Source organism: Heptranchias perlo, chromosome 23, assembly GCF_035084215.1.
Source record: "Heptranchias perlo isolate sHepPer1 chromosome 23, sHepPer1.hap1, whole genome shotgun sequence".
In the NCBI taxonomy this organism is placed as follows: domain Eukaryota; kingdom Metazoa; phylum Chordata; class Chondrichthyes; order Hexanchiformes; family Hexanchidae; genus Heptranchias; species Heptranchias perlo.
The window spans coordinates 7,378,292-7,401,909 of NC_090347.1; the positions used below are offsets into that span (position 1 = coordinate 7,378,292).

At 41.6% G+C, this 23,618-nt stretch overlaps 1 protein-coding gene across 2 annotated transcripts in view; it reads left to right on the forward strand.

Moving 5' to 3' along the window:
* The window catches only part of smurf2 (SMAD specific E3 ubiquitin protein ligase 2), a 216,818-nt gene that overhangs the window by 140,152 nt on the left and 53,048 nt on the right, over positions 1-23,618 (forward strand). The window contains exons 4-7 of one of the 2 annotated variants that reach the window (XM_068003917.1): positions 2,958-3,091; positions 6,219-6,284; positions 7,072-7,153; positions 11,724-11,807. In XM_068003917.1, coding sequence (XP_067860018.1) covers positions 2,958-3,091; positions 6,219-6,284; positions 7,072-7,153; positions 11,724-11,807 — 366 coding nt within the window. The remainder of the gene's footprint in view (positions 1-2,957; positions 3,092-6,218; positions 6,285-7,071; positions 7,154-11,723; positions 11,808-23,618) is intronic. The other variant, XM_068003918.1, reaches the window with a different exon arrangement.

Consider the following 23,618-nt stretch of genomic DNA (forward strand, 5'->3'; position numbering starts at 1 on the left):
GTCGACGACACCTTCCATCACTTTGCTGATGATAGAGAGTAGACTGATGGGAGGGTAATTGGCCGGATTGGATTGTCCAGTTAGATTAACAGTATGATTTCTAGGCATATATCATTACACTTTAGGCTAGATAAGGAGCCCATAAGGGTGTCAGGATAAACCCAGCAACTACAGGCCAGTCAGTTTAACCTCGGGTGGGGAAACTTTTAGAAACGATAATCCGGGACAGAATTTACAGTCACTTGGACGAGTATGGATTGATTAGGGAGAGCCAGCACGGATTTGTTAAAGGCAAATTGTGTTTAACTAACCTGATAGTGTTTTTTGATGAGGTAACAGAGAGGGTAGCTGAGGGCAATGCAGTTGATGTGGTGTATCTGGACTTTCAAAAGGTGTTTGATAAAGTGCTGCACGGTAGACTTATCAAGATTGCGGCCCATGGAATAAAGGGAGCAGTAGTAACATGGATACAGAATCGACTAAGGGACAGGAAACAGAGAGTAGTGGTGAACGGTTGTTTTTCGGACCGGAGGGAGGTGTACACTGTTGTCCCCAGGCGTCATTGCTGGGACCACTGCTTTTCTTGATGTATATTAATGACTTGGATGTATAGGCCACAATTTCAAAATTTGCAGATGACACAAAACTTGGAAGGGTAGTAAACAGTGAGGAGGATAGTGATAGACTTCAAGAGGATATAGACAGACTGATGGCATGGACGGACATGTAGCAGATGAAATTTAACGCAGAAAGATGCGAAGTGATACATTTCGGTAGGAAGAACGAGGAGAGGCAATATAAACTAAAGGGCACAACTCTAAAAGGGATACAGGAACAGAGGGATCTGGGAGTATATGTGCACAAATTGTTCAAGATGGCAGGGAAGGTTGAGAAAGCAGTTAAAAAAGCAAATGGGATAATGGGCTTTATCAATAGAGGCATAGAGTACAAAAGTATGGAAGTCACGATGAACCTTTATAAAACACTGGTTCGGCCGCAACTGGAATATTGTGTCCAGTTCTGGGCACCGCACTTTAGGAAAGATGTGAAGGCCTTAGAGAGGGTGCAGAAGAGATTTACTGGAATGATTCCAGGGATGAGGGACTTTAATTACGTGGATAGACTGGAGAAGCTGGGGTTGTTCTCCTTGGAACAGAGACGGTTGCGAGGCGATTTGATAGAGGTATTCAGAATCATGAAGGGTCTAGACAGAGTAGATAGAGAGAAGCTGTTCCCATTGGCGGAAGGGTCAAGAACCAGAGGACATAGATTTGAAGTGATTGGCAAAGGAACCAAAGGTGATATGAGGAAAGACTTTTTTACACAGCGAGTGGTTAGGAACTGGCCGAGGAGGTGGTGGAGGCAGATTAAATCATAGCCTTTAAAAGAGAACTGGATAAGTACTTGAAAGGAAAAAATGTGCAGGGCTACGGGGACAGGGCAGGGGAGTGGGACTAGCTGGATTGCTCTTGCATAGAGCCGATGCGGACTCGATGGGCCGAATGGCCTTCTTCCGTGCTGTAACCTTTCTATGATTCTATAGTTCACTTTTTATGACATTAGGAACATGGGCTAATTCATATGAATGAGAATTCCCACCTCATTCTTTTCATGTAATTTGTTTCACAAGAAAGTTGAAAATTCTTTCCAGTCCTGCAGATTTCATTCCTAGCATCAACCAAATGGGAGAGGTTTGTCTCTCATTTTTTTGTGATAATTTGACAGGTGCCCATGCATTATTGCCCCTCCCTAGGAATGAATTTGCAACCAATAAATATGATACAACTTCATAAAAGGTTGTTTGAGACATGTGTTCCATGCTATTGAAAGATACTGCAATATATAATTGATTTAAAGAAAAATACTGGTATTTTTCTGACTTGATTCAGTGTTTGGTTCTGTTCATTTAAACAATGATCAAAGATGCAAAGCTTCAATAATAAAAGTGATGAAGGTGAAGGATATTCGTGTTTATTGTGAAAATCATTCCCATGGTTTTTGTAATAATATGGTGTTTGTACATTAGTTTTATTTGTGCTGTGTTCAACTTCAATTTCTATTCTTTGTGAATGGGTTGCCAATAAACGGTGTGATTGCCCTAATAAAGGAATGGATCATCGGCTCAGGATTTTACTATTAATGGTCATTAATGTGTTCCATTCACTGTTGAGACTCTTTTATGTTGAGACTGTGAGGGGTAGAATTCCTCTAAAGATTGTTAACTTGTATAATTTATGCATTTATTTGTTGTTGCTTTTTTTTAAAAAAAAAGTAGTTTCACGTGTAATGTTTCAATAAATGCATAATACAACACCTCTAGGTTGTCTTTAACCTTCAGGTCATGTACCCTAATCAGTTTTATTACCATTTGAAATAAACTTCAGTATACATTATTTACAAAAATAGCTGTCAGTTCTGAGTTAGCTGATCTCAGATAGTGGGCAATTGTCCTCACTACTCTTGGGATGCGGAGAGGAAAATCAGTCAGGGCTTCTGTTCCTGATTGCTATCCAGTGATATCCTGCCAGAAAGTGCACTTGTTTTAGTATTGGCTGAGGATAGGATAGGGTAGAATCAGATTGGGCTATGATCCTGTCTACTGTTAAATAGTAAGCCAACATTCAGTCTAGGTTCCAGAAAAAGTGGTCTTTTTGGCACCATGGAACTATGTCACACTTCAGGAGAGAAAGTGGAGGAGGGGTGGAAATTGGCAAAATAAATTGTAGGTCGTTTGGAGCATTTATGCTGAGAGAGCGCTTGGTCTGCGTTACCTGCCTATGGTCTGAGGTGGCTTGTGGTATGGAGAAACCAAAATGTGGACAGGGGAATAAAGCAAAAAGTAATAGAAGGAGTCATTCATTTGCTTTTCTTTTGAGGTCAACTTTGATCAAAACAATATAAGTAGAATATTATATGAATGGTTGAAATGATTCTAGTGCCTCTTGTATTGTTTCCAGATATATTGGGAGATCAGATTCTATAACCATCAGTGTTTGGAATCACAAGAAAATCCACAAAAAACAGGGTGCAGGTTTCCTTGGCTGTGTGCGACTCCTTTCCAATGCCATCAATCGCCTTAAAGATACCGGTTGTGAGTATAAATGGTTTAAAACCCAAGAACAAATTTGATAGTAATCTATATCATTTTTTTTTATTTTCACCAATATCATATCTCATTTTAATTGGGAAGCTTTGACAAAGTGCATCACTGGGAAATGCAACAACAGAATGCTTTTCCAGTTATATCGAACCCCGTACTGCTACACCAATTTCACCTCTTCAACACATTGCAACTTGAGATGTATGAAGAATGTGAATTATTTATTTATCTGACACTTTTGGATTGTTCATTAGCTTAAAGTTGCTCTGCTACTTTGAAAGTTTTTTTTAAAAAAAGTACACCATTTGAACACATTTCCAGCAAGAATGAATGGAAGGAAGTGGATTCAGTTCCCTTTTGCCAAGTTTCCAGTCTGTTACATTGCTGTGGGCGGTGTCACAAGGCGTCTAGGGACCTCCCCAAAGGGGGAAGCCATTGCCGGGTTGCTGTTGTGTAACTCCCAGAGGCTTCTACCTGCTGTCTCAGCTGTAGAAGCTATATAATGAGACAAAAGGGGATGGGGGGGGGGGGGGGAGAAAATGGATGGTTTCATACTGTTATTAAATTTCAAAACTGAATTCAGATTGATTAATCTGTTGTTTTCTTCTACTCCTCCTCTTCAATCTGCTTCTTCAAGGTCCCAAAATGTTAATTTGTGAATGTGGTGCCACACCCAATGCTTTGCCCTATACTTTTCCATAACCCTCCCTCCCCCACTCTTTCCATTCTCTCCCCCAAAAAAAGAATCTGCTGAAGTATGTGATTTAATTCTCAAGTTATTACCAAATACTTACAGGGAGCTCATCAAAAGATTGATTTTTTTTATTGCAAGGGTTATGGGCACGAGCAGCTTTCCACTTAAGAACATCCATTGTGCAAAGGAATATTCTATTTGCTTGTAATGGTAACTCCATAGTATACTCGTAGAAATCAAGAGCCTTATTGTTGTGTTCGAAGAGTCTCTAATATTGAAGTTCTAAACTCTACGATCATAAAGTCCCTGATCATATAAATAGGTTGACTCAAGCTACAACAACAACTACTTGCATTTATATAGCGCCTTGAAAGTAGTAAAACGTCCCAAGGCGCTTCACAGGAGTGTTATCCGACAAAAAATTGACACCGAGCCAAAGAAGTAGACATTAGGACAGGTGACCAAAGGCTTGGTCAAAGAGGTAGATTTTAAGGAGTGTCTTAAACTGAAACAATATTATACATACAAACCTCAGGAATTAGAATGCTTTGTCAGTGTTTTATTTGTGGGAAATTCCATCATCCTTATTTCCTCCTTTTCTCTTCGTCTCTCTGAGTGACTTGCCAACTGCAGGCTGCTCCCAGGTTTCTGCAAATGCTGCCCTAAACTACTCACTGGGAGATGTGCAAAGTAGTCTGGGGATGACTCATCCTTTTTTTGTCCCCTTCTTCCTTCCTACGAACATGGTGGTGATCAGGAACTCCAGTGAGGTGCATCCCATCATTGCTGCACAATGTTGCTCCAATATATTCCACCACCATGCTGCTACGTATTTGTTTTTTTATTTCTTCCTCTTTTCCCCCATTCCAATCTCATTATGTTTTCCTTATTAATATATTGCAGTGTAGTTTCTATTCAGAGTATTCACTCCAGATTTTCAATAAGTTTGTTAAATAATGGCTTTCTATTTGAAGTATATGTAGTTTTAGTTATGCACCTATTGTTATCACTGAAATTCAAAGGAGTTATGGCATGAAGTTAAAAATGAGCTCCCGTTAGAGACTACAGATTGCTTAACATTTGTCTTCAACATCAGCGGTTGTGTGATCAGGTTAATTGAACACACTGGCACTTATTGTCATACATAAAGTTATTCATTTGTTTCTCTCTCATTTTTCCATTGCTTTCCCTGATTCCCTATTTCAGTATTGCCTTCATGTAACTACCTTCTTTAAGTTTCAATCCAGTCCCGTCTGATGAGATGAAAATCTGGCCTGGTTCTATGTGAAATGAGTTTGAGTAATTCTTAATCCAGTTCTTAGTGCATATGGATTCACAGCACTAACTGACTGTAACTCCCCTGTAAACTGAATTAACCATCTCATTCAGAGAGTGCATAAAAATGGCTGGTAATGGAAAAATGCTCAGTACTGTGAGGTGTTCTTTGCGGCAGAGTAGAGGGAACATTGCTTTGTATCTGACATGGGAGTGTTTAGTCTTAGACTGGCAGTGAGAGAAAGAAAAGTGGTCCATTCAGCACTGACATTGCTCACTTTCGTAGGCTAAAATAATCAACAAAAAGTGTATCAGAAAAGAAGTGCCCATGATTCTCTGTGAAATGTGTTAAGTAGCGATGAGCTGCTTCTTCACAAGGGGGGATAAATGTGAGGATACCTCACCAAACCCTGACCCCCCCCCACCACCACCCCAGCATTCTCGTATACCTTCTCATGGCTGACTTGAGCGGAACTAGCCAAAACCAAGGAGCAGGTCAGCTGCCAGTCAGTCCCCTTGTGTGATGTAGCGGGATTTTTTTTGGGGTGGGGGGAGGGGTGGGTAGTGGAGAGAGAATGGAACGTTGATTTTTTATTAACGGAATGTCCAGTGTAGCAGACAACTGACTAGCTTGATCCTAAACCTGGAAGATGAGTACAAGGGCAGGCTTGATGTACCAGCTGGTCTTTTCCTGCTTGTCAATTTCTTACGTTCACAGTCGTGGAACCGAAACTCTCGATCAACTGGTTACAAAAGTCTAGCATTATCATCTAGGCTGTGAGCCTGCTTAATAATCCCAAAATTTCAATATTGAGTGCAAGACAGAGTTCTCCTGTAGTGACTCTAATAAACTCAGTAGTGTTATCTGTTAGATTTTAAACAGAATGCTATATTTATCCTGTGCAACAAAGTGACCAGGTATGGTTTTGTAATTGAGCAATTGCAACATGTATCAGTTGTTCGTCAATGTACCAAACTCTCATCTATTAAAAATCATCAGACTATAGACTGACCATGATTCAAAAAGATTAAAAACTGTTTGTGTGCTGTCAACTTTAACAAAAGCTTCACTTAGAGTCTGAATCTCACATGACAATGCTGGATATTTGTAAGACAAAACAGATAATGAGAAATTTTCATTTTCCCCAGACCAGAGACTGGATCTATGCAAACTGAGCCCTAATGACAATGATACAGTAAGGGGGCAGATAGTAGGTATGTATAAAAAATTTTCTTCTGGAACCCTCAAGGTAATTGTTGGAATATTTAGCTCTGAAATACTTAAACACTCAATGGTGTAAAGGCTGTCTTATAATGGTAAGTTGCAGGATCGACATTTGTGCGAGTGATCCCCGTGCATTGATCTTCTGATCTCACTTGGGGAGGGGAATCACTCAATAAGAGAAAGCAAAATGATTTCCTGCAGATGAAAATAAATCTGTGGGCGAATCAGCCTGGAATGCTTTGTAGCAATTGAAGATAGGGAGAAAGGCTGGGAACAGGACATTTGCCTGGGGAATGCAGAACAAGATGCAGAGTTTTCTTAAAATTGGAGCCACGCCATTTAGGAGTGAAATCCAGAAGCATTTTGATGCAAAGGGTAATGGAAATCGGGATCACTCTTTCTGCACCCCCCCCCCCCCCCACCCAAAAGACTGTGAATGCTGGGTCAATTGAAATTTTCAAGACTCAGATTGATAGATTTTTTGTTGGGTAAGAGTATCAAAAGATATGGAAGAAAGGCAAGTAAATGGAGTTGAGGTACAGATCAGCCATGATCTAATTGAGTGGCTGAATGGTCTACTCCTGTTCCTATATTCCTCTTGGTTGAAGAATGGAATTTGGCACAGGGGAACCAGAAGAAGGGAGAAAATCTGTTTTATGTGTTTGTTTATTGATTCATTGTATTTATCTATTTATTTATTTGTGTGTTTCTAAATGTAAGGAAAATGTAGAAAAATAAATTGACTGATGAGCTGACTTCTTGTTTATCTTTTGACAGTGAGCCTTCAATCTAGGGATCGGATAGGCAGTGGAGGTCCTGTGGTCGACAGTCGTTTGTTTGATAATGACTTGCCAGACGGGTAAGAAATTACTGGTGATATCGTTGTTTGAGATGCTTGGTGAGAAATTGAAGCAATTATAAAATGTTACAACTTGCTAATAGTAAATAGCTAGCTCTTTGAGAAAATGTTAAAAGTAGAACTACTTTTGTATTTAGGATTTAGTGTTAATTAACCTTGATATTGCTAAAACAAGAATGCTTTCGCTATCATTTGTCTGCTTTTCATTGATTTGTAATTATTCAGCATCATTTTCCTAGGAGGCCTCTTTTTAATTTTGTGCAGACAGCAAAGATTTCACTTTACAGGTTCCAACCAAATTTTTGAGTTGAGGAATAAATTTTTTTTAAAATCTTGAAGCCAAGCTTTAAAAGCTTAATAACTTGCTCTTTTAATTTCCTTTTAATAGTGTATGCTCATTAATAACAAACTCTTCAATTAAAGGGAAAGTGCATTGTGCCAACTTTTCATATAATTATAAATAAAAACAGAAAATGCTGTAAACCCTCAGCAGGTCAGGCTGCATCTGTGGAGAATGGAAGGTAAGATTGATGTTTCAAGTCAATGCCCTTTCGTCAGATGTTAACCCTGCCCTCCACTCTCCAGAGATGCTGCCTGACCGGCATTTTCTTTTTTTAATTCAGATTTTCAGCATCTGCAGTATTTTGCTTTTTGTTTCACATAATTATGTTTTGCAGGTAGATGCATACACACTTATCTTTGAGCTTCTTAGAATCATAGCAAGGTTACAGCACGGAAGGAGGCTATTCAGCCCATCGAGTCCTTGCCGGCTCTATCCAAGAGCAATCCAGCTAGTCCCACTCCCCTGCCCTATCCACGTAGCCCTGCAAATTTTTTCCTTTTAAGTACTTATCCAGTTCCCTTTTGAAGGCCATGATTGAATCTGCCTCCACCTCCCCCTCTGGCAGTGCATTCCAGATCCTAACCACTTGCTGTTTAAAAAAAGATTTTCCTCATGTCACCTTTGATTCTTTTCGCCAATCACCTTAAATCTGTGTACTCTGGTTGTTGACCTTTCTGCCAATGGGAACAGTTTCTCTCTATCTACTCTGTCTAGACCCTTCATGATTTTTGAATACCTCTATCAAATCTCCTCTTAACCTTCTCTGTTCCAAGGAGAACAACCCCAGCTTCTCCAGTCTATTTTAAACACTTGTCACTGTCTTTTTGATCTCGGCATCCTTGGGAGTGTCCATTTTATGTGGATTTCCCCTTGATGCAACAATATGAAGTTCCACTGCATTGTTAACTTGAAGTTCATGATAATGGATCAAGGAAAAGGTCTCTCAAAAAATGTCTGCTCACAGTGTTAACGCAATTCAGTAGTTTTGAAGCACGGGACACAGTAACAAGGAGATGCGCAAAGATATTTCTTTTTGTAACATTAGGACTATGGGCCAGTTCATTACATTGAAAGATGAAGCCACTCATTTTTTTTGAAATGCAGCTTTCATTGGTCACTTAAGCTGAAGCTTTGTTGTTGGCATGACAACTGGCTGGGGGACAACAGTGAGATATGGGAAATAATTTGACATAATTTCAGTTGAAGGGTTGAGTAAATTATGTGCTTTTGGGTGTTATGAATTGAACTACTTTTTTTCATTTTGGGAATGCTCCACTCCAAGCTATTCTCTTCCCTTCACTGGGTTTCCCTGTGCTATGTACCAATCACATCTGAGAGGGTGCTCCTACTTGGCAGCCAAGAATTGTGAGGCTGTATCCTGGACATGGTCTTTCCTTTGTTTTCCTGTAGGGTGACACCTGGCGTTTACTCCATGTTTTGATTTCCCTCTGGTGCAGGAAAAATTGGAAGTTTAGTAACATGGGGATGTACCCACATTCCACTGTACTGTGCTTCCTTGTATTTTTATTGAGAAAGCAGTAAAATGGTGAAATCTCTCAATTCTTGATATAAGTAAAATTACCTCTAGATTTTTTAAGTGTCACCTAGGTCATGTGACATCAGTATTACTTTCATGTTGTGTAATAACTGCAAATAATCTCCTGGGTCTGAGACAACAATCTCTGAAATGTGAACCTTTAAACCGAACTTCAAATTTTAGTCATGAAAGCTGATTGTAATTTGTTCCAAATACTGGAGCACTTTGTTCCTGTTCACACGACTGGATATAGTGAATGATGTCCAACTTAGAAAATGAACCTTTTGTCATGATACGTACAAGGAATGAGAAAGTTCCACTTGGCTCATCTGGCACATTTGGCTAGAATCAAGATCACAGGATCAGTATCCTAGACATTAATTTCCCTCCCAACCCTCAACTCCATTCTAGCTTAACCACAGTTCCAATTAGAATTCCATTTTAAGCCCAATTTCAGATTTGTTTTATCCCAGCCTTATCCTGTAACTCTCATTTTTATTGTAACAAAAACTTGCCCAACTTCTCTCTTAATGAGCTATAATTATTCTGTTATTACACTAGTATTTCTCTTACCCCATCTGCAATCCAAGACAAGAATTTCTCACCCAACAAGTTTACCTCTGCACCTTGCTTGTTTGGTGTATGTCACAACACAAAAGAACAGTTTGCAGGCAACACTGAGGATGGGTTAGTTGCTTTGCTCTTGTGCTGAGAAAATATTGGCACTGGCATATTCTACTTTAAAACTGGTACAGAACCTGCAGTAGTTGGTGTAAGCTTTTGCTCTGATTTTATGTCACAAAGTTTTGGTTGAGCTTATTTTGAAGACCAGGCTTACCCAGTGGAGTGAAATTCCAAGTGGACTTGTAGTTAGAATTCAGATGACCCAATTTGCTGACCTGCTAATATAATCAGAATTCACGTATTGTTGCTGATCTGCCACTAGATATCTCTGGTGCATGTGGTAATGAATACAGTGTTGTGTCTGATGGAATCTCCTTGCAACACATAATTAAGGTACTAATTCTTTTCTCGACTTGACTCCCTGAGTCCATTATTAGACTACTGAAAATTGGATGTGGGCACCTAAATGGATTGCTGATCTTATAATTCTGAATCTAGTATAGTATAAATAACCTAGTGGGACTGACCAAAACTATAAGCATGTATGGATAAAGTGAGTTTAAATAGCATGTTTTTGAATTTGATTTGTGTATGAGATTTCAAATCTCTGTGAATATACACTATTAAAAATATAAAAAGAAGTAACAGTAGGATTAGATGCAATGAATGGTAAGTACTTCCAGCTAGATGTGCCCCTAACTGTTTGAGGAAGAAAACTAATTTACAATTTGTTTTCCCTGTTGCTGCATTTAATCAAAATCTCAGCACTAATGGCTGGCAGTTGGTCTGAAAAGAGGCTGAAATCACTGTTGCTAATGATAAGAAGCAGACAGACTCCAAGGAGATCCCTTTCGCTGACGTCACTGGAATGCATCCGCTTTACTGTTGTACTAAGGAAATGTAGAAGCATTGAGGCTCCATAGAGGAACGTGTCAGTGTGGGAATAATTTTAAAACAAATTGTGAAAAGGAAATAAACAGTTTCCTGCATGTAAAAAAAAAACCCACTAAGTACTTAGCTGGAGTGTACTCCTTTAAAGAAACGGTCTCGTCATCTGATTCCTTTTATAAATCAAATAGCTTCTAATTACTTTCACCTCCACATACAAGTCTCAAATTCATATCTGAGAATTAGCTTGCGAGCAAAGCTTCAGCTTAGATCACTAAGCCTCAGCAGGCCTCCAGATCCTAGTTTTTCTGATTCGGAGTAGCCGCCTAGCCTAATCTTCAATATTCCTTATTTAAGCAGTGTCCAAAGTGTTTTCTTGATCCCTGGCAATCCAGCTCTCAAAGCCCAAGCAACTTGATCCTATTTCTGCTTATATTTCTTACTCGCTGGATTCTCTTTTCAAATTTTGTGTCCCTGGAGGTTTGTTAAGGTGTGTTCTTAACACCGTTGCCTCACTGGCTGTGACTGAGTCCTAACTCAGATCACCAAGGACTGTTAGTATCCCCAGCGTGAGATGTATGCAAACTAATTGGAAGATGGATGTAAACCTTATATGTGGCCCTGAAGTACGAATTAGTGGGAACATTGTTTAAAACTTTGTTTGTGGCCCTGAGAATTCATGGTACATGTCTATGCAGCCAGATGATCTGTTTTGGTGGTGTGGTATTGATTGAGGGATAAATAATTGGCCAGGGCACCTGGAAAACTCCCTGCTCTTTGAATAGTTGCTTGGGGTATTTTACGACCACCTAAACAGGCAGACATGACCTTCATTTGAAGTGCAATCCACAAAAACCCACCGCTGGCAATGCAGCGCCCCTTCAGTAGCTGACAGTAGCTGCACTAGCTAACATAGATTATGTGCTCACATCTTGGAATAAGGCTTAAACCCACAATCTTCTGATTCAGGGGAGTGTGATTTGTGGCAAATGGCTTATAATCTCTCCACCAGAACAGGCTACATTCTGGCAACTACTGAGTTTGTAACCATGTTTTGGAATGTATTTCTTGATAACCATTTCTTAGTATTGAATTGTTTCCTATGTTGGTTTTGGACACATTCCTATCCTTGTTTCCAGGAAATGTCACTTACTACTTTATCTGTTTCTGTTGACTAGTTGGGAAGAACGAAGAACTGCCTCAGGTCGGATACAGTATCTCAACCACATCACACGAACGACACAGTGGGAGAGACCTACTCGGTAAGTGCAGAATAATAGTGATCCCTTTCTGCTGTCATAGAATCCAGGGTGCGTGTGTCTTTGGTTAATAGGGCGCTTTTAAAGCTGCATTGACCTGACTACTTGTTAAAAAAATTATTTCAAGAACCCTAATAAAATGAGCTACTGAAAAAATATACAGGAGGTGAAACTAGTTATGATTCTAAAAGATTTAATTTTAATTATTGTAAATGTACACTTACCAATTGATTAGTCCTGCCTGTTTTGGTCAAAGAAAAGAAGAAAATAAATGAGGTGTATAGACATTGATTGAAGGAAAGGGGGGGGGGTGGGTGGAAGAATATGCTTCCTCCCATGTGTGACCTTCCTGCATCACTCAGCACTTTTGTACTTTTCACTTTACTTAATCTGCCTTTTCAGAATTTCAGCCATTCTGAATCTAAATTACCTGTTTTAAGCCAATCCACTACAGTTGATGACTGCTTCTGTTTAATGCCTTTGCTCCACAAAATGCTTGTAAAGATGGTGCTCTTGTTCAAATATGGTATAAACAAATTCTTTAATTAAAATGTCTAATTGGATCTGTTGTTGGGCAAGGAATTGTACGAAGGGAAAAACAAATTAAAATCCCTTGAATGTAATAGATAAGTGATTAATCTACAGAAAGCACTGTACAGTGTTGTATAATGCAAGTCTATATAAAGGATAAGTGTCTGTTAATGGACAGTAATGTAATGTGTTTTTGCAATTTGTTTCCCAGCGCTTTATACAATTAACTCTTTGACCATTCACAGATTCAGTGTCTCTACATTAGTGTAAGTTTTCAGCACCCCATCATGCTGATGAATAATACACTAAAACTGCAGTGATGGAGTTACTGAGATGTCGGGTGTCGCTTTATTATTGTAATATCCCTGTACAACCAAATACAAAATATGACATTTTAAAAAAATCTAAATGCTAATTTTCTCATTTTAATTTTAACTTTTAATTTTGAATCTGTTCTTACCTGTTTTTCTTTTAAATCCTTTCTTTACATTGTTTCTGTTTTTCCTGGCTCCCATCCTTCGGTTGGAGGTGAAAGCAAATTGCAAAAAGTTGGGTTTTCATCGGCTAAAGACTCTCTCCAAAAGTAACTTTTTTAGCTAGTCAAAAGGCAGGAGACTGTAGATTGTGGTGGGCAGCTGATGGACAAGCAAACTCGTTGACAGCCGCAGAGAAAGTGATGCGTGACAAAGACTCATTTGTGGTGCGCTATTTAAGTATATTTTGAACGAAAGCTTCAAAACATAGGAACTGGAGGAGGCCATTCAGCCCCTCGTGCCTGCTCTGCCATTTGATAAGATCATGGCTGATCTGTGATCTAACTCCATATACCTGCCTTTGGCCCATATCCCTTAATACCTTTGGTTGCCAAAAAGCTATCTATCTCAGATTTTAAATTTAGCAATTGAGCTAGTATCAATTGCCGTTTGCGGAAGAGAGTTCCAAACTTCTACCACCCTTTGTGTGTAGAAATGTTTTCTAATCTCGCTCCTGAAAGGTCTGGCTCTAATTTTTAGACTGTGCCCCCTACTCCTAAAATCCCTAACCAGCGGAAATAGTTTCTCTCTATCCACCCTATCTGTTCCCCTTAATATCTCAAACTTTGATTAGATCACCCCTTAACCTTCGAAACTCTAGAGAACATAACCCCAATTTGTGTAATCTCTCCTCGTAACTTAACCCTTGAAGTCCGGGTATTATTCCAGTAAACCTACGCTGCACTCCCTCCAAGGCCAATATGTCCTTCCGAAGGTGCGGTGCCCAGAACTGCTCACAGTACTCCAGGTGCGGTCTAACCAGGGTTTTGTATAGCTGCAGCATAACTTCTGCCCCCTTGTACTCCAGTTCTCTCGATATAAAGGCCAACATTCCATTTGCCTTCTTGATTATTTTCTGCACCTGTTCATGACACTTCTATGATTCTATTAAAAAGCATTTGGACAGTTACATGGGTAAGATGGGTATAGAGGGATATAGAGGGATATGGGCCAAGTGCAGGCAATTGGGACTAGCTTAGTGGTATAAACTGGGCGACATGGACATGTTGGGCCGAAGGGCCTGTTTCCATGTTGTAACTTCTATGATTCTATGATTCTATAATGTACCTGAATCCCTAAGTCCCTTTCGACAGCCACTGTTTTTAACTTTTTACCATTTAGAAAATACCCTGTTCTATCCTTTTTTGATCCAAAGTGGATGACCTCACATTTGTCTACATTGAATTCCATTTGCCACAGTTTTGCCCATTCGCCTAATCTATCAATATCGCTTTGTAATTTTATGTTTTCATCTACATTGCTTACAATGCCACCAATCTTTGTGTCATCGGCAAACTTAGATATGAGACTTTCTATGCCTTCATCTAAGTCGTTCATAAAAATTGTGAATAATTGAGGCCCCAAGACAGATCCCTGCGGGACTCCACTAGTTACATCCTGCCAATGTGAGTACCTACCCATTATCCCTACACTCTGTCGCCTTTCGCTCAGCCAACTTCCTAACCAAGTCCGTACTTTTCCCTCGATTCCATGGGCTTCATGATTCAAATGTAGTTCTTTTTCTAAAGATATAGGTACAGCTATGGATATGTAACCAGGGTACAGTTGTATAGTGGTTATGATACTGGACCAGTAATCCAGAGGCCTGAATAATGATTGATTCCCACCATAGCAGTTTGAGAATTTGAAATCTGGAAATGAAAAGCTGGTATCAGTAAAAGAGAGCATGAAGCTGTTGGATTGTCGTAAAAACCCAACTGGCTCCCACTGTAGCGTATTAGATTTCCATCCTTCCATCCATCCTTACCTGGTCTGGCCTATATGTGACTCCAGTCCCACACAAACATAGAATCATAGAAAATTTACGACGCAGAAGGAGGCCATTCGTGTCCGCGCCGGCTGAGAAATGAGCCACCCAGCCTAATTCCACTTTCCTGCATTTGGTCCGTAGCCCTGCAGGCCACAGCTCTTCAGGTGCACATCCAGGTATTTTTAAAATGAGTTGAGGGTTTTTGCCTCTCCCACCCTCTCAGGCAGTGAGTTCCAGACCCCCATCACCATCTGGGTGAAAATATTTTTCCTCATTTCCACTCTAACCCTCCTATCAATTACTTTAAATCTATACCCCCTGGTTATTGCCCCCTCCGCTAAGGGAAATAGGTTCTTTCTATCCACTCTATTTAGGCCCCTCATAATTTTGTACACCTCAATCAAATCACCCCTCAGCCTCCTCCTGTTCCAAGGAAAACAACCCCAGCCTATCCAATCTTTCCTCATAGTTAAAATTCTCCAGTCCTGGCAGCATCCTCGTAAATCTCCTCTGCGCCCTCTCTAGTGCAATTACATCCTTCCTGTAATGTGGTGACCAGAACTGTACGCAGTACTCAAGCTGTGGCCTAACTCGTGTTTTATACAGTTCTAGCATAACATCCCTGCTTTTATGTTCTATGCCTCAGCTAATAAAGGAAAGCATTCCATATGCCTTCTTAACCACCTTATCTACCTGTCCTACTACCTTCAGGGATCTGTGGACATGCACTCCAAGGTCCCTCACTTCCTCTACACCTCTCAATATCCTCCCATTTATTGTGTATTCCCGTGCCTTGTTTGCTCTCCCCAAATGCATTACCTCACACTTAACGGATTGAACTCCATTTGCCACTTTTCTGCCCATCCGACCAGTCCATTGGATATCTTCCTGCAGTCTACAGCTTTCCTCCTCATTATCAACCACACGGCCTATCTTTGTGTCATCTGCAAAATTCTTAATCATGCCCCCTACCTCTAAGTCTAAGTTGCTAACGAATACCACAAAAAGCAAAGGACTTAGTACAGAGCCCTGCTGCAACCCACTGGAAACAGCCTTCCAGTCGCAAAAACACCCGTCGACCATTACCCTTTACTTCCTGCCACTGAGCCAATTTTGGATCCAATTTGCCACATTCCCTTGGATCCCATGGGCCTTTACTTTTTTGACCAATTTGCCATGTGGGATCTAGTCAAAAGCCTTGCTAAAATCCATGTAGACTACATCAACTGCGCTACCCTCATCGATCCTTCTTGTCACCGCCTCGAAAAATTCAATCAAGTTAGTCAGACACGACCTCCCCTTAACAAATCCGTGCTGACTGACCTTGATTAGTTCGTGCCTTTCTAAGTGACCGTTTATGCTGTCTCTCAGAATTGATTCCAATAATTTGCCCACCACCGAGGTTAGGCTGACTGGCCTGTAATTACTCGGTCTATCCTTCGCTCCCTTTTTAAACAACGGTACAATGTTAGCAGTCCTCCGATCCTCCGGCACTACACTTGTATCCAGTGAAGTTTGGAAAATGATTGTTAAAGCTTCCGCTATTTCCTCCCTGGCTTCTTTTAACAGCCTGGGATACATTTCATCTGGCCCTGGTGATTTATCCATTTTTAAAGATGTTAATCCCCTTAATACTTCCTCTCTCACTATGTTTATCCCATCCAATATTTCACACTCCTCCTCCTTAACTTTAATCCCTGTGACATCCCTCTCCTTTGTGAAGACAGATGCAACGTATTCATTAAGAACCATACCCACATCTTCCGCCTCCACACATAGTTTACCTTTCTGGTTCTCTAATAGGCCCTACTCTTTCCTTAGTTATCCTCTGGCTCTTAATGTATTTATAAAACATCTTTTGGTTTATTGGTTGACTCTTAGCTGCCCTCTGAAGTGGCTTAGCGAACCATACAGTTGTATCAAACCGCTACAAAGAACTGTTGAGCACATTTTCTTTTGTGCCAACTCTCCCATCCTCCATTCCTGAAAGTATTGACTCTTGGTTGGGTATGATCCCACAGTTGGATTGCATCATCTGATATCTCGCACGTGACCATGCTTCATTTGCGAGTCTAGTCAGTGAATGTTAGCAAGTTCTTCAGCTATGGAGGGAGAAGTGTGGCCTTCACAGCTGAGACCAATTCTGACCTAATCCTAAACCACGCAGCTGCTTTTCAGCAAGGTTCACTAGATCATGGTTAGGCGCAGGATCCCAGGATGATTTTCTTTTTCCTTTCAAACCACCTCCGCCCGCCGGGAGCCATCCTGGCTGAGATTAATTAACTCAGTACAGACTAGAAATTGAACCTGGGTTTTCTAGGCTGTATGGCCCAATTAGTTGGTGACTTTACCAACTAAGCCATAGGGAGATCTTTTGAGCTCAATTTTCCATTAAAATGGTGCATATTAAATGTGACATTTTAAACATTTCTATAGAAAAAAAAATTGAAGGTGTTTATAATGTGAATTCGGGTTGCAAATTATACTTGTATCTGCATAATGATTAACTTCACTCTTTGCCCTTAACTGCTGGCTCTCTGATTGTATAGACTGGAGTTAAATACAGTCAGTCAATAAACCTTATGGCTTATAAATTTGACTTCTACCTCTCTCTTCTCCCCCCGCCCCCCCCCCCCCCAACTTCTCAAAATATAATTTCAGAATAGTTTATTATGGCTAACATTTTTGTGGCAGGTAAGCTTCTTTGGCTGTGAAATTTTGAGCAGAAAACAAGTGGAAGTTGTAGGGCAGGCTCAAAATTAATGACTTTGTTATCAGTGCATTACGTGTATAGGCTTCAGCAACTAAAATTGAGTTGTACAGTGTGTTTGTAAAAAAAAAAAAATCCCAGATAAACGAAGAAACCATGACATCACCAGACACTCAGACCACAGTCTCCCTCAAAATTCCACCATATCTGACTCTTTCCTGTCGTGCAACATGACGGATGTGAGTCATGTGCGCATAACCCAGTCTTTCTATTTCAGTTGCTTCCTTAAAGGCAGGGGGAGGGGTGGATATGAGAGTTTTAGCTGATTGACTTGTTTGGTTAGTTTTGAAATAAAGATCAGCATTGTTTCAGTGTGAAACTTCTAAATCTTCTATTAAAATTGGATATTTATCAGATTTCAACTATTTTCTTTAAATAGTTTTCCTGGATCAGTGGATACTTGCACCATGAATGTGGTTTTCAGCTGCATGAACCTCAAAGGTTCCAAGGTCGATTCTATTCTGTGCTGGCTTCGTAGAATACGAGTGACTTAAGTGGGAATTCTGTAATTGAGCTCAATAACCTTGACCCAGGGTTGCCACTAGCCAGTGAACTCTACTGGAAAGTACATTTGTGTGTGGATGTCAGATGAGGGCAGGATCAGGCTTGAATGTGATGCTGTCCACGGTCAAATATCTTGGTGCTAATTCACTGTTCCAGCCCCTCAGATCAAGAATGGCCATTTAGCAAGGCACCAGAGGGCATCTGAGTGATTATGAAACTGTCCCAATAATAATCAGCACCTTCAGGAGGTGGGGAAAAGGGAGAACCTTTTTTATTTATTCGTTCATGGGATGTGGGCGTCGCTGGTGAGGCCAGCATTTATTGCCCATCCCTAATTGCCCTCGAGAAGGTGGTGGTGAGCCCCCTTCTTCAACCGCTGCAGTCCGTGTGGTGACGGTTCTCCCACAGTGCTGTTAGGAAGGGAGTTCCAGGATTTTGACCCAGCGACAATGAAGGAACGGCGATATATTTCCAAGTCGGGATGGTGTGTGACTTGGAGGGGAACGTGCAGGTGGTGTTGTTCCCATGTGCCTGCTGCTCTTGTCCTTCTAGATGGTAGAGGTCGCGGGTTTGGGAGGTGCTGTCGAAGAAGCCTTGGCGAGTTGCTGCAGTGCATCCTGTGGATGGTACACACTGCAGCCACAGTGCGCCGGTGGTGAAGGGAGTGAATGTTTAGGGTGGTGGATGGGGTGCCAATCAAGCGGGCTGCTTTATCTTGGATGGTGTCGAGCTTCTTGAGTGTTGTTGGAGCTGCACTCATCCAAGCAAGTGGAAAGTATTCCATCACACTCCTGACTTGTGCCTTGTAGATGGTGGAAAGGCTTTGGGGAGTCAGGAGGTGAGTCACTCGCCGCAGAATACCCAGCCTCTGACCTGCTCTCGTAGCCACAGTATTTATATGGCTGGTCCAGTTAAGTTTCTGGTCAATGGTGACCCCCCAGGATGTTGATGGTGGGGGATTTGGCGATGGTAATGCCGTTGAATGTCAAGGGGAGGTGGTTAGACTCTCTCTTGTTGGAGATGGTCATTGCCTGGCACTTATCTGGCGCAAATGTTACTGGCCAGTTGTGAGCCCAAGCCTGGATGTTGTCCAGGTCTTGCTGCATGCGGGCTCGGACTGCTTCATTATTTGAGGCGTTGCGAATGGAACTGAACACTGTGCAGTCATCAGCGAACATCCCCATTTCTGACCTTATGATGGAGGGAAGGTCATTGATGAAGCAGCTGAAGATGGTTGGGCCTAGGACACTGCCCTGAGGAACTCCTGCAGCAATGTCCTGGGGCTGAGATGATTGGCCTCCAACAACCACTACCATCTTCCTTTGTGCTAAGTATGACTGCAGCCACTGGAGAGTTTTCCCCCTGATTCCCATTGACTTCAATTTTACTAGGGCTCCTTGGTGCCACACTCGGTCAAATGCTGCCTTGATGTCAAGGGCAGTCACTCTCACCTCACCTCTGGAATTCAGCTCTTTTGTCCATGTTTGGACCAAGGCTGTAATGAGGTCTGGAGCCGAGTGGTCCTGGCGGAACCCAAACTGAGCATCGGTGAGCAGGTTATTGGTGAGTAAGTGCCGCTTGATAGCACTGTCGATGACACCTTCCATCACTTTGCTGATGATTGAGAGTAGATTGATGGGGCGGTAATTGGCCGGATTGGATTTGTCCTGCTTTTTGTGGACAGAACATACCTGGGCAATTTTCCACATTATCGGGTAGATGCCAGTGTTGTAGCTGTACTGGAACAGCTTGGCTCGAGGCGCAGCTAGTTCTGGAGCACAAGTTTTCAGCACTACAGCTGGGATGTTGTCGGGGCCCATAGCCTTTGCTGTATCCGGTGCACTCAGCCGTTTCTTGATATCACGTGGAGTGAATCGAATTGGCTGAAGACTGGCTTGTGTAATGGTGGGGATATCGGGAGGAGGCCGAGATGGATCATCCACTCGGCACTTCTGGTTGAAGATGGTTGCAAACGCTTCAGCCTTGTCTTTTGCACTCACGTGCTGGACTCTGCCATCATTGAGGATGGGGTTGTTCACAGAGCCTCCTCCTCCCGTTAGTTGTTTAATTGTCCACCACCATTCATGACTGGATATGGCAGGACTGCAGAGCTTGCATCTGATCCGTTGGTTGTGGAATCGCTTAGCTCTGTCTATAGCATGTTGCTTCCGCTGTTTAGCATGAATGTAGTCCTGAGTTGTAGCTTCACCAGGTTGGCACCTCATTTTTAGGTACGCTTGGTGCTGCTCCTGGCATGCGCTTCTACACTCCTCATTGAACCAGGGTTGATCCCCTGGCTTGTTGGTAGTGGTAGAGTGAGGAATATGCCGGGCCATGAGGTTACAGATTGTGGTGGAATACAATTCTGCTGCTGCTGCTGATGGCCCACAGCGCCTCATGGATGCCCAGTTTTGAGCTGCTAGATCTGTTCTGAATCTATCCCATTTCGCACAGTGGTAGTGCCACACAACACGTTGGATGGTGTCCTCAGTGCGAAGACAGGACTTCATCTCCACGAGGACTGTGCGGTGGTCACTCCTACCAATGCTGTCATGCACAGATGCATCTGCGACAGGTGGATTGCTACCCTCAGTGCTTCCTCCAAGTGGTGCTCAACATGGAGAAATACTGATTCATTGGCTGAGGAGGACGGTAGGTGGTAATCAGCAGGAGGTTTCCTTGCCCATGTTTGACCTGATGCCATGAGATTTCATGGGGTCCAGAGTCAATGTTGAGGACTCCCAGGGCCACTCCCTCTTGACTGTATATCACTGTACCGCCACCTCTGCTGGGTCTGTCCTGCCGGTGGGACAGGACATACCCAGGGATGGTGATGGAAGAGTCTGGGACGTTGGCTGAAAGATATGATTCTGTAAGTATGGCTATGTCAGGCTGTTGCTTGACTAGTCTGTGGGACAGCTCTCCCAATTTTGGCACAAGTCCCCAGATGTTAGTAAGGAAGACCTTGCAGGGTCCGGTGCCTAGTGGTCCGTCTGGTTTTATTCTTATTATGACTTTTCGTAGCGAGATTTTACAACTGAGTGGCTTGCTCGGCCATTTCAGAGGGCAATTAAGAATCAACCACATTGCTGTGCGTCTGGAGTCACATATTGGCCAGACCGGGTAAGGACGGCAGGTTTCTTTCCCTAAAGAGCATTAGTGAACCAGATGGGTTTTTACGACAATCCGATAGTTTCATGGCCATCATTACTGATACTTGTATTTTAATTCCAGATTTTTATTTAATTAATTGAATTTAAATTCGCCAGCTGCCGTGGCGGGATTTGAACTTATGACTGGATTTTAGTCCAGGCCTCTGGATTACTAGTCCAGTAACATAACCACTATGCTACCGTACCGTACCATACCTGCGGATGAGGTCCGTGCACACGCACAGGGTAGTGGCTAACCTACTCCCAGGCTTTCAGCAATACTGCTGTACAATTGGCTACTAGGAGATGGAGCAGAGCAGCCTGAGTTGACACCCTCCAACTTTTATTTCTTTTTTCTCTCAGACTTTATGAATTGCTTAGCCTTCATTTTATGCTTTCCTCTGTCATCATGGCTGAGATATGGAACTCAAAGTGGGGAAAGCTATCAATCTGTGACACTTGAGACACAAAACTTTGAAGTTCCAACAACAACTTTTATTTATATTGTACCTTTAATGTAATGAAACTTCCCAAGGTGCTTTACATTGGAGAGTGTGGATCAAGCAGTAGTAGAAGAATTAGATGAGTTGACCAAAAATATCCTGGAAAGAAAGGTTTTGAGAAGGCTCATAGAGTCAGGGAGAAACTTAACAAATTGGACATTTAGCAAGGGAGTTCTAGAGGGTAGAACATTGATGAATTAAAGTTCTGCCACTATAAGGAGAATTGGATGGACAATGAAAAGTAGGCCTGAGTAGGAGGACTGTATGGGAGGTAGGGTAGCAGGAGGTTTCAGAGGTACTGTGGGGCAAGGCATAGAGGGATTTGTAAACAAAGAAAGGGATTTTACAAATGGTACGTTGGGGAACAGGAAACATTGGAGGTTGATGAGGGCAGGGGTGAGTTCTGTGCGACAAGGTGCAGGTGGTGGATTTTTGACTAGTTGGAGTTTGCATAGGTTGGAACTTGGTGAGAGCTTTGAAGAAATCGTGTTTTGAGTTAATGAAAGCATGGGTGGAGCTCGGGAGTTGGAGAAATTAATTGAGTTAATTAAAGTGTGGATGAGGATTTCATTGGCAGCGAGGCTGATGTCGGCACTATTTAATTTCAACTACTCCAATTCTTGCCTCTTGCACATCCCTGATTTTCATTGCTCCACCATTGGCGGCCGTGCCTTTAGCTGCCTGTACCCGAAGCTCCCTAAATTCCCTCCCTAAACCTCTCCGCCTCTCTCTCCTCTTTTAAGATGCTCCTCAAAACCTAACTCTTTGACCAAACTTTTGGTTACCTGTCCTAATATCTCCTTATGTAGCTTGGTGTCAAATTTTGTTTGAAAACGCTCCTGTGAAGCGCCTTGGGACATTTTACTACGTTAAAGGCGCTATATAAATGCAGGCGATTGTTGTACACTTTTTAAAATATATATATATATAAAATTCTTTTCATTTGGTTTACATTCCTTCTCCTCCTTCTCACCCTACAAATATTACATGCTGTTTGTCTAGGCGTAAAGCCTCTATTACCAATGGCAACCTATAATTAAACACCAGCATTCGTGCTGATGTGGTCTGCGAAGCTCACCCTTCATTTTTTCAATTCCCTTTCACATGGGGAAGTCCACTTGGTGCCTCTTCCAGATAGCTCAGCTGACACTTAAAACCTGAACAGGGCGGTTGCTATTATGACCTTGATTTACATAAAAAGATTTATTGAAGAGTCTCTAGTTGTTTTTCTATATGTTTAACCTGCTGTAGAATCCAGTTTGTTACTTTCTATCTTCAGCTTGTCACACTTGGATTTAAACCTCCTAGTATCCCTTGATTTAATGTGAAGACAACACTAAAACATTAATTAAAGGAGTCTCTAACTACACACACAATGCTTCTTGGGCATTTCCTTATCAAATATAATCTACAGTATCAGCTTAACAACTGAACATGAAATTACAAAGACTTTGTGAAGAATATGAACATTTGTTTTACCTTCTGTTCATTTTCTGATTGCCCTGGTACTAATATTTAAAATACTTGTTAAACATTGTTTAAAGTTGCAATGGCTTTGACAATAAATATCAAATTTTGCTAATAGCATGCTATGCAATTGTGCTTTTTTAAAAAATAAACATCTCTCTCTCTCTCTCTCTCTCTCTCTCTCTCTCTCTCATGCTGCTCCATTGTTGGAAGTGTGTAAGAGGAACCCTCCATCTCTCCTTTCCAACCATCAGAAGTTGATACACTATCTTTTATTTTCCTCTTCCTTACTGTCAGTCAGCCAGTTTCCTTCATGTTAAATACTGTAGGGTTATACCAGTGTACCATCAGTAGACTGCTATTAAGGTACTATTATTTTGATAGTTTCCTTTGATCGTCCATTTTTTCCTTTTTCGTTTCTAGCATCCCCAAATATTCAATCCTCAACTAGGAGGGCGACCTAAATTTCCCAGGTCGTCCCTTCCTCCCTTTAAGCAAGGGCCCAACCTCTCTACTTGCCACCTTTGCATCATGGCATGATTGAGATCAGGAGTGCACTGTGTAGGAACTGTGGGTACAATTC